The 11,756-nt window shown below is 38.5% G+C and overlaps 1 protein-coding gene across 2 annotated transcripts; it reads right to left on the reverse strand.

Annotated features, from left to right (window-relative positions):
• Positions 1 to 2,491: 2,491 nt before the first annotated feature.
• Positions 2,492 to 4,958, reverse strand: IZUMO3 (IZUMO family member 3). 2 transcript variants are annotated; one of them, XM_075558941.1, is made up of 7 exons: positions 4,727 to 4,958; positions 4,517 to 4,591; positions 4,275 to 4,364; positions 4,056 to 4,073; positions 3,471 to 3,551; positions 2,941 to 3,028; positions 2,492 to 2,630 (listed from the first exon to the last, which is right to left on the reverse strand). In XM_075558941.1, exons 1-7 carry the CDS (start codon positions 4,956 to 4,958, stop codon positions 2,492 to 2,494), a joined length of 723 nt encoding a protein of 240 aa, XP_075415056.1. The 2 variants fall into 2 exon arrangements, with proteins under 2 accessions (XP_075415056.1, XP_075415057.1); XM_075558942.1 differs by lacking the exon at positions 4,056 to 4,073.
• Positions 4,959 to 11,756: the final 6,798 nt, after the last annotated feature.

The raw sequence follows: 11,756 nt of genomic DNA on the forward strand, positions 1-11,756 counted from the left end.
TAGGCCCAGTGGTAGCTGGATCCCCTTCAGACTCAGCCTGATTATGAAGAAGGTGAGTCAGAAACAGAGCTAACAGGCAAGTGGGTGAAGAGTCTTGTGTTTCCAAAGTCAATGGAAACATAGCAGGGTTATCCATAGCTCTTTAGGTCACTGACACATATAGGACCACGCTTGGTGGCAGACACAGAGTCCTTGCTAGGAGAAGGGGAAGGGCCAGAGGACAAGCTATTCTTAGTAACACTCATTAAAAGGCCAACCCCCTAAAAATCATCCTCAGACTATGACCTGATTTATAGGTTAGACTTTACACCTATACTTTCACACAGGTTCAAGTTGACAGGAAAGTTAGCCCCTACAATGACCTATCTTGGCTTTCATATAAAGAAAGGCATACCAAAAAACCACTACAATGACAACAAAATAAAACAGGAAAACTCAGTCCAAGAGAAAGCAGAAAATAGAAACTAGAACAAATTAAACATGGGTAAGAAGAAAAAAATAAGATGATAAATATTAACCTGACTCTGCCTGCAGTATCAGGAGCCATGGTTGTGTAGTAGTTCCACATTGGGCTGCTAACCTCGAGAAGAGCAGTTCAAAACCAGCAGGCACTTCATGGGAGAAATATGAAGCTTTCTATTACTGTAAAGAGTGATAGTTTCAGAAACCCAAAGGGCAGTTCTGACCTGCGCTCTAGGGCTGCAATCAAAATTGACTTGATGGCAGTGAGTTGTTTTGTTTGTTTGTGTGTCTGCAGTAATCCATTTTCCAACGTGCTCTGAATGGGGGCAAGATTACCCACAATCCTGATCAATGGCCTGAAGAAATTCAATAGAGAATAATCCATGTTGGGAATCTGCAAATGGATTTGGATTTTCACTATCATGCAAAGCTACCTACAAACTAGGTGCTCAGAAGTTAAGCTCTATACAATTCCCTCCTTCTGATCTTGGATTTTATTATTTACAATCCATGGGTCAAATGGACTGGTGTGCTCCCTCTGTGTGAACTTACTGAAAACCTCATTTAAATATCTACTTTTTTTTTCAAAATGAGCTTTTAAGACTCCAGATGCTATTCTTTCTAATAGTTAGGCATGATCTTACTTCTTCACCACACTTTATTATAGCCCCATCTCTTCAATTCATGAAGGCAAGTATATAGCCAGGCCACATATGAACTAGTTGTTCTCAGATTAGATTTTAGGACAAATTTTGAGCTCAAACTCCATTACTTTGATCTACAGTGCATATATGTATTTCCCTGGTCTACTTTAGGAGCAGCATTATCAGCTTGTTGAGAAAAAAATCTGAGAAACCTCCACGAGTCACTTGATAATTCTAATAATAGTATCAGTAATCTTGCTTATGGTATAGATTTTAAAATTCTATTGATAAACAGAAAGTATACATATATAGTAAAGCTTTTTAGACTAAAATACATGTTATGTTCAGTTATACAAATAAGCAGCCCAAATGGGTGCTTGAATACATTTTCAGTATTTGTGAACTAATTCCTATGCAATAGTATTCAATTTTTAAGAGGAACAGTGATAAGTCTTCCTAATATTGCTGTTTAAAGACTTTAGGTATACAACAAATGAGTGAGTCTCACTCCTATTAAAATGATCTACTATCTTAATAACTATTTAGCGCCAGCCTGCAAGTTCTTATAAATATCCTAAGGTTAAAAACAAAGTAAGTGGTATAAGTAGTAAGAATGAAAATAACAGATTTCTTTTGGAAGATAGTATGGTTGAATATCTTGGAAACACTAAAAAACACTAAAACTCAAATTTAAAACATACATATTTTTAAGTGGGTATTTATGAGAAGTGTTTAAAAATAATAAACTTAGTAGTAGAGGCAGGTAGCTAAGTAACTAAAACCACATCTTAAATATTTAGTGGAAAAACAATAGATTAAAAAAATAAATCCTAAGTAGCTACAAGGGAGAATAGAATTAATGTTTATATCTTGGAGTGGCCTCTTTATAATTGAAAATAAAAAGACAAATCAAAAATCACAGAATATATGGATATTGATTTCAATGTTGAGTAAGTTTAAATGTCACTGAATCATGTGAAAATATTCTCAGACTTACTGATATAGGTATATTATTTTATTTCTCAGACTAGCCAAACTTTAAAAAAATGTAAAATTTATTATCATTGGGAATGTGGTAAGTATGGACTATTGATTAATATTTGTGTGTAACCACACAAATAACCATTATAACCATTTTGCCACATTTGTTACATATCAAATAGTAAAATCTTTCATGTAAGATATCCCAATTCTGTACAATATCTCTTTAAATAAAAATATCTGTAAGAAGGGATATACTCTCTTATTGCTTCCATTGTCTCTGGTATCAATGAGGACCTTCACTAGGAGAAATTGTATGTTCTAGTCCATTTCTAAAATACTATGGATTTGTGGCTGCAAAGTGACTTGAACCAAAACTTAAAACAATTCTCTGTGTCTATGACTTATTTTCGGGTCCTGCTTTCTTTCCTTTTCTTCTCCTCTACCATCCCCATTAACTCTTCAAGCTTCTTCTCTAAATATGATTTTAGTGATTTTCGTATTGCCTTCATCTTCCTCCGATGAGACACACATACATGGAATCTACAGTAGAAAGAGAAGATAATTCCCATTCAAGATCAGCATGTCAATTATTTAGAATGATAATATGATTGTTTTCTCTGTCATTTTGGGTGCTTCTAAAAGTTTTCCTAATGTTTCAGCATGCCCCCCCCCCTTAAGTTCCAACAGTTCTTGGGTCAAACACCCAGCCATGATATTCTTGTCTTTGACCTAGGCCAGGTTTACAAGACTGCCTTTCTTCTTATTCCCATGGTGGGCGGGTGCGTTTTGAGTGGTCTCTTTGCCAGAGACATGCTTAACTTTGTGTTTGTGTGGCGTGCACAGAACTCACAGTAACAAAGAGCTTCCAAATACTACAGATTCTGCCAGCAAGATCAAAAAGAGTGTGATCTCCCGAGTCTCGGCCATCCTTGAATCTTCTTTGGGAAACAGAAAGGAGAAAGAGAGAGCATTTTAGAAGATAAACAATAACTTGGAACCTGTACCGAGAACAGAAGTCTCTTTTCTCATCACACAGTTGCCCGTGTGGGATACGCTTCCTTGGTTATTCTGGCTTTTTCTTATTTTATAATCCAGGACTTTGCATCTGTTTGTCCTTGTTACCCTCTGCCTAATTTCTCTAGCGTAGATCCAGTTTTTAACTATCTCATTTCTCAACCCTTCAACTGGTTCAGTGCCAGGTATTCATACAGGTACCTGTTTAGTTCAGCATTTTAGATCTCTAAAAGCAACACAAAATGATTGCATTATAGTGGCCTGCAGTTACTGGCACATTGAAGGTACTCAAGGATATTTATTAAGTCAATGAACAATCCAATTATTGATCCTTCAAACTGCCACACCACAATCTTTATTTATTACCTCCGCAATACTCCCCTTTGAAGCAATGGGTGGTGATGCGAAGACAGCTCCAACAATCAAGAACGGGACCTTCAATCACAACTGACAAAGACAGATAGACAGACAGTCAGAAGGAAACCATGCCATTAAGGTTTTTTAGGTAAAGTATTAGGAATAGATTAGAGCTCAGGAATTCCTTGAACCCTTAAATTCACTTGATAATAATTTCTCCTTCCCCCATGAATCAAGTTTCTTGATGATTCAAAACCCTTTGCAATTCAAGTCAGATTATTCTTTTTTCTGGGGGGGGGGGTGCGGGGGAGAGGTGGGATGTGCGTAATAGGGTGCCTTAACATACCTTGGTGAAACAGATTGAAAACTATACTTTTAGAGGCTCAGAATTCCTCCTAAATCTCTTGAATGTCCAAGGTTTGATTAGCTAGATTTTATTTTCCTAGTACCCAATATAACTACATCCCTAGAAATTCAGCTAGAGTGCGACGGGTAGGAGAGTAAGGGTCATAGAAGTGTGATGGATAGGAGTTTAGGGTCATCTATATAGTATAGAAGTGGGAACCACAAACTGACAGCTCATACTGTACTCACTGCAATCTTCGGAACAAGCTAGAAAAGAATCAGAAAGTTCTAATGAGAGCTCATAAACATATATATTGCCGCATTCACACCAAAATAACCTGCTTAGTACCCTCTAAGTTCCAGCAACCCCTTCATCCAATCTAAATTAGCGTGATGTAAACTTACATTCCTCCTCTCACCCTTAGCTTTCTGTACCCTCTAGTGTTTTTAATAGGCGTCTTTCATTACCAACATCAGAGAACGTCTTTAATGCTTCCTTCATTTTGGACTCCAGGTTCTGCCGGACTTCCAGAAGCTTTCCTTGAAGGATAAAGGCACCTGAGAGAAGGTGGCTCAAATGTCAGAACAGTGCTCACCTGGTCCTTCCGGTTTTAAACAAGTTTCTTTGTGGCACCTTGCCCCCCACCCCCATCCATGTTCCTTACAATTGCTTGGGCAAGACAATTTTTAACACTGAAATAGTACTTAACCTTTCCATGTTTCTTTTTCCAGTTTCTCAAATTCAGTTTTCAGCCATTTTCTCAAGTTAACAACGTTGTGGACATCTAGTTAGCAAAGGAAAAGTTACATGTGAGGGAATAGTTACATTGTGGGGGGAAAATGTGGATCCCAGTGCTTGCTTCCCCGCCTCCCTCCTCCCTTCAACCCCACAAAATATTGGGGACCCAAGCACCCCTCACCCAACACCCGGAGCATCTTGTTCCTGTGGGGGACGGTGGAGCTGGTATGGATAATCTCCTTAATCTGCCGTTGAAGAAGAAAGTTTCGACCAGGGACTTCTGCGGGTATCAGCTTTTCTATCAAGGTCTTAATATCTTCTGTGAATTTGGGGTCACATTCCAGACAGCCTTTGACCTCATGGAAAGCTACTACAGATAGGGAAAGGAGAAAGAGTAACCACAGGTTACCCATCTCCTTTCCCAAACCCTGGCTCCCCAACAGCAGGTTGTCTTGGAAACTGGTTCACGTAGTTCTTTTTCTTCCACAAATCCGGAAATGAGAGTTTTCTAATAGATTGTCTGTCACCACCTTTCCCACTCTTTCCATCTCACTTCTAGGCAATCTCATTTCCCTAAGAATCTTAAGTGATTTTCTGACTTTTATCCTTCATTCCAGGTAGAGGGACCTGCCAGCTGAGGAGCAGATACCTGAGTTCTGAGTGTAGAACACAACGAGGGGAAGAAATTCTGAGGTCATAAAGGCAGAGTTCGCCCCAGGTAGATAGAGGTCCCAGCAAGAGTGTCACTTTAGTTCTTTCTTGCTTCTATCCTTAAGTGAGTTCTTACATCTCACCTGACCATCTTTATTCACCTTTCTGAAATTTCTAAAGTCTTCTGAATCTTCAATAGCTTCCATAATCTGTTTCCTCAATGGAAAATTTACTGTAAAAGTAAAATACTGAAAAGAATCAGAAGGACTACCTCTTTGACTTCCTTTTCCTCATGTCTGAATATCAGAATGGTAAACATTTGGAATTTTAATGATATGGCTATTATTGTTAATTAAAAAAGTAGGGATTGAGAAGGTCTTATAAACAAGCATCTTGGAAGAGGTCAAGGTGGAATATAACAAGAGGAACCATAGTAAAAGAGATCATATAGAATTTTAGAAATTGTTAAATCCAAAGTTCACTTTTACAGAGAAGGTAAGAAAGACGCAGATTTACATGGGATCCCAGCCTCTATTGGTAGCAGAACTATTGAGAATTAAGGAGTGCCTACATATGCGTTCTAATGTATGATAATCAAACATTTAATTCATGTTTAATGATTTGGGACACTTCTGTCCATTAAACTCATATTACGACTCTATAAGCTCTGTACCGATTATTTCACCAGCCTTGTTATGTGACCCTATTCTAATTTTCTTCTTAGAGAATTAATGGATTCTTATTATTGTGTTGGTGAAGAACATTGTACAGAACATGAATTGCCAGACGAACAAACAAATATATCTTGGAAGAATGCAAGAAGGCTCCTTAGAAGTGAGAAAGGTAAGACTTCATCTCATAACTTTGGACATGTTACCAGGAGAAACCAGGCCCTGGAAAAGAAAACTATGCTTGACACAATGGAAGACCAGTTAGAAACAGGAGGACTCCTAGGTGATGGATTAATCCAGGTCCTGCAACAATGGGCTCAAAAATAACACTAATGGTGAGGACGGTGTCGAAACAGACAAAGCTACATTCTTCTGTACATCTGGTCTATATGAGCCAGAACCAATTTAATGGCACTTAACAATAACAATAAGATATGACAAAATAATAACAATTTATAAATTATCAAGGGTTAATGAGGAAGGGGGTAGTGGGGAGGGAGAGGAAAAATGAGGAGCTGATACCAAGATCAACAAATGTTTTGAGACTGATGAGGGCAACAAATGTATAAATGTGCTTGACACACAATAGATATATGTATGGATTGTGATAAGCTATACGAGTCCCCAATAAAATTATTTAAAGAAAAGAAAGAAGAGAAAAGGGAAACAGGGCAAGAGTGAAAGCTAACAATAGAATGGGTATCAACAGAATATAGATATCCTTGAAATTTTCCCACTCTTAGACACAAAGTTACTGTAATGTAATTATTATGGACTGCTCAACAAAGAACTGGATACTCACATAAATACACACTAAGTTCATAGGATATACTGACAAAAGAGCACATGTGAAGTATTATAAGAGCATGCCATTTGTGATAGGTAGACTTATTGTGCCAACCTGGCCAATGAACGCATGTGGGATTACTTGAAAGGCAGAGAGCTAAATGGCTCGGCAAGCCTTGCCTTTCTTGTCTCTTGCTCTTTGATGAGTGGACTAGTGTGTGGCTTCCCTAGCTGGTTTTCTGCCTCAGTTTTCAGGATACACTACCTGTGGGACACCCAACCTGTGGACTGTGTCTCTGTAGTTTGAGGTTCCTTCAAAACCTCCTTTACCACACTACTGGAGTATATATCACTTGAGCTGGGGACTGTCAGACCCTGTCATCTGGCTGACTGTTGGTGACCTGCCTTGCTTACTGCCTGTGGTCAGATAGCTTGACTTGCTCTACAGAGGACTCAGTTGTCTACTTCCTTGACTTACACCCGGTGACTCTCAAAACTTAAAGGGCTTCCAGTGTATTAGCTGCCTCATGGAAGTGAATTGCACTGAGCCATTTGTACTGCTCTATATTTTAATACATTGTTTATGTCTTATGTTATCTATCTATCTATCTATCTATCTATCTATCTATCTTTCAAACTAACTAAAACAAACACACAATAGCATTCACCATCATATATTTACTAAAAATTTTCTCTAGTTTTCTGGCTCCATTCAGCATCGCTAAAAGAAATTCCTATGTGAATTTGATTAAAATTTATTGTTTCCCCCTACATCTCTTGGTAACTTTGCTTTCTTTTTTCTTTCTTTTTTTTTAACTATAAGATCATTTTATTGGGGGCTTTTACAGCTGTTATAACAATCCATACATCAATTGTATCTAGCTTATTTGTACATATGTTGCAATCATTATTTTCTAAGGATTTACTTTCTGTTTCAGCCTTAGATATCAGCTCCTATTTTTTCCCTTCCCTCCCCTAACTCCCACCCTTGTGACTCCTTGATAAAGTATTATTATTTCCATATCTTACACCACCAAGTGTCTCTCTTCCCCCATGATTTCTGTTGTTCATTCCCCTGGTTGGACTGCGTGCGGTTATTTATGAATTATTTCAATCCATTCCCCTTTACGCCCCCCACTTCCAATCCTCCTGTTATTACTACTCCAATTCCTGTTCCTGGATTCCATGTGTCTTGCTCGCTTGCCCATAGTGAAAGGTAGGATTGGGGTAAGGAAGCCTCCAGAAATGAGAGGAATATTGTGTTTCATCACTGCTATACTGAGTTAGTTTATTGTGCCAAGCCTGACCAATAAACATATGTGGAGTTAATTGAAGGGCCAAAGGATAAATGGCTCAGTAAGTCTGTCTTTTGAGTTCTCGGGTCTCTTTCTTTCTGATGGTTGGACCCGAGGGCAGTACCTTAGCCAGTTCCTTGCTTCAGCTGGCAAGGCTCATTTTCTGCAAGACATCCCTGAGGAGAAGCCACATGGACCAACCCTGATGTATCCCTGGGTGCTGGAGCAGCCATGTGGAGACCCCTGCCAGTGCTGAGATGCTTACACATTCACTGAATCGGCTTTCCTCCTACAGTTGGCTTCATTACATATGTACTGTGAGATTGAGGAGGACTTTGTGAATTGGTGCTGGGCATATGGATTAATGTACAACTCATGGGTTGGGCAGCACTGGGTTGGGATGTTTTCTCTTGATCTGCACTTAAACTTTATATAAAATTCTCTCTAATATATGAGTTGCTATGGATTTGTTTCTCTGAAGTACCTAGATTAAAACATATACTGTACCCTGGTTGACCTTTTCTTTTCCTGTGACCTTTCTGTGAAGGAATGTCCCATTGTCTACAGATGGGTTTTGGGTCTCTGCTCCAATCCCCCTCATTCTCAACAATATGGTTTTGTTTGTTTGATTGATTGTTTTGGGTCTTTTGATGGCTGTTACCCAATCCACTCACCTCCTCATAATCACATAGGCTGGTGTGCTTCTTCCTTGTGGGATTGTTGATTCTCTACTAGATGGCCACTTGTTTAACTTCAAGCCTTTAAGACACCAGTTGCTAAATCTTTTGATAAATGTGTGCCATCCACTTTCTTCACCAAATTTGCTTATGTATGTATTTTGCCTTGAGCAATCATGCTGGGAGAGGGAGCCTCACTAAATGGTAGGTTGTTAGAACAAAGTGTTCTTGCATTGAGGCAGAGCTTCTACCTCAGTGTATTGCCATATAATTATATGTACAAATGCCAACACCTCTAGTTTTATGAATTAATGTATTCACATATGTACATACCTATATTTATACCTGTATCTATAGCTTTGCTTCCTAGATTTTTCTTCTGTTTTCTTTTACCTTCTTCCTCCCCACCGTCACACTCACACTTCTTCCGCTTCTTAATAATCCCTCTCAGTGAGATTGCTGTTGCTCCAACACCACCAGGATCTGTCCACTTTGTTGGTTTTGATTCCCTACTTATTCCTTTGGCTGTGGATTTTTGCTTACTGCTCCCTTCCCCGCCTCTTCCCCTCTCCAAGTTTCTCCAAACTGTCAGTCCATTGCTTTCTCCTCAAGCTTTTTTTCGCACGCCTATCTTATATAGGTAGGCAAAATGCACAATAACAGTTACAAACAAAAAGAAAACCAAAGATTGAATAAAACAAGAAAAAAGAGAGATAATAATAACTAGCAAAAATAAAACCCCAAAAGCTAAAATTAGCACTTTGTGTTATTATTTATTTCATGAGATTGAATGAGATCACCACCATCAAATTCCCCTTTATAAGTTACCTTTAATTAAAAGTCTTACTTTAATAAATGACTATCTTTCACTTATTCCAAAATAAGCAAACTTATTTTTTCACATCCCTTGAAATCCTGGATTGGAAACTCACCTGAGAGTTTGTGGCAAGTATAAAAATGGTAGATGGATTTTGAGTTGTGAGTCAAGATAATGGATCATGGAGTGAGTTAGAATTATTCACTAAGGTGTTTAAGCAGTCTCATAACAGTTCACTCCAAAAGTAAATATGTTCATAATTGATGAAAATTATCTCAGATGTAGCATATTTTCTCTTGAAGAGCCTTTTACTTTTCATTCTGGTCACTGGCTTCCCATTTTCTTATCCCCATTAGCTATCAAATTTTTATCCAAGTACTAATTTAACTCCAACTTAATAATCAATGAATCTTGATTGTATGCGTGAGCAATTTTAGACTGAAGCCATTAGTGGAATTCTTTAATTTCTGTACCATTATCTTTAGTGGTTGGTGCATAAACTAATAATAGTTGAATTAATCATGCTTCTTTGTTTGGGGCTAGATATTATTCCACCACAGATAGCACTGTACTTCATGATAGATCTTGACATGTCTTTTAACTATGAATGTGATTCCATTCCTCTTGATTGTGTAGTTCCTTGCATAGTAAACCATATAATTTTCTTAGTTACCCATTTCAGGTAACTAACTGGTAGATTATTGGCCTTTGAGCTATTACATTTCATTTTTAATGACTTCCCTTTTTCCTCATGTGTTAGCCCTGGTTGACTAGAAAATCACATCTAAGGACACTCATTCATGTGTAAGCAAGAGTTTTATATCAAGAGGATATTATTTATCAAGAAACCATCCCAGATCAGTCCAAGTCAAGTCCATATGTCCAAAATGAGTCCACAAATGCCTCTTCAGACTTGTGACGCCACCTGCCATGATGCAGAATGCAGGAACATGAGCAGCCGGGGGGGCAGCATCCCATGACTCCAGTGGCAGTTGCTGTGGCAGCTCACTGTGTGACTCCACTGCAGGAAGGTGAAGGCACAGGGAGAGGGAGGGGTTTCCAGGATCCTCCTCATGAGAAGACCACACCCAGAAGGAGTCCCCATCAGGGCACAGCCTGACTGACAGGTTAGCCTCTGCCCTACCCTTTTAGATATCACTTTGGCATGGAATTGTGTAATGATCACACATCAATTCATACTTTATACATTCCAAGTTCCAATTATTAATAGATGTTGGCAGTTGTTCCTTCTCATCTTGAATTGTGCCTCATCATTAAGACTGTCTGGAAGCTTTACTCCTGCAGGTTTTAATCGATTGGCATCCTTATGGTCAACTCTGCTTTGAGGATGAACCCTTTGGACATCATATTGTGGGTGCCTTTCCACATGAGGGTCCCATCTTCTGGCACCACCTCTGAAAACATTCTGCTGCTTCTCAAGAAATGGTCAGTAACTGACTGTGTTTGCTGCTAGCCACAGGGTTTTTATTGCCTTTCGCCTCTGAAATGGACTGCCTGTTCCTTCTTTTCCTGAATCTTGTTCACCTTGCCTAACCCTGCTGGTATGTGAAATAATGGTGCCATTTATTTTTACCATTAAAGAAATGCACAAGCCCCCACAGTAGGACAAACTGGCAGGAAATGAGCAGACACAAAGAAAGAGGAACAATCGTTGGAAATATGATCTTGGTGATAGAAACAAAACTGGAGACCACATGATATAATTTTGTAAGACTTTGACTTCTTCATGAATAATCCCATTTTTTAACAACCCGTAAGGAAATTCTACACATAGACTTCTCCAGATGGAATATATACAAATAAAATAGACTACATCTATGAGAAGCGATGCTGGAGTAGCTCAATATCAGCAGCCCAAACAGTCCCGGGGTCAAGTGTAGAGTAAGCCATCAATTTTTCAGATGTAAGTTCAGGTTGAAGCTGAATAAAATTAAAACATGTCAAGGAGAGAAAAACGTAACTTGAGTATATTGCACCCAACTTTAAGAACATTCCAAGAATATGTTTAATGCATGAAACACTAAGGACCTTCTGAGCAATGGGAGGACATCCAGAGTATCAAACATGAAGAAAGTCAAAGGTCATTAAAATATTGGAAATAAGGTAAGAAAACAAAGTGAAGGTCAGAAGAGACTCTGAAACTTGCTCTTAATCTTAGACTAGCTAAGGCAAATGGAATATAATTTGAAGTCAAAGAGCTAAACAAAAAATTCCCATGGGCAGCTGCAGGAAACAAAGCTAAATATTACACAGACTTAGAGTTAGAAAACCAAAAGGGAAGAATATGCTCAAA

The sequence above is a fragment of the Tenrec ecaudatus genome, chromosome 10, assembly GCF_050624435.1.
Source record: "Tenrec ecaudatus isolate mTenEca1 chromosome 10, mTenEca1.hap1, whole genome shotgun sequence".
In the NCBI taxonomy this organism is placed as follows: Eukaryota; Metazoa; Chordata; class Mammalia; order Afrosoricida; family Tenrecidae; genus Tenrec; species Tenrec ecaudatus.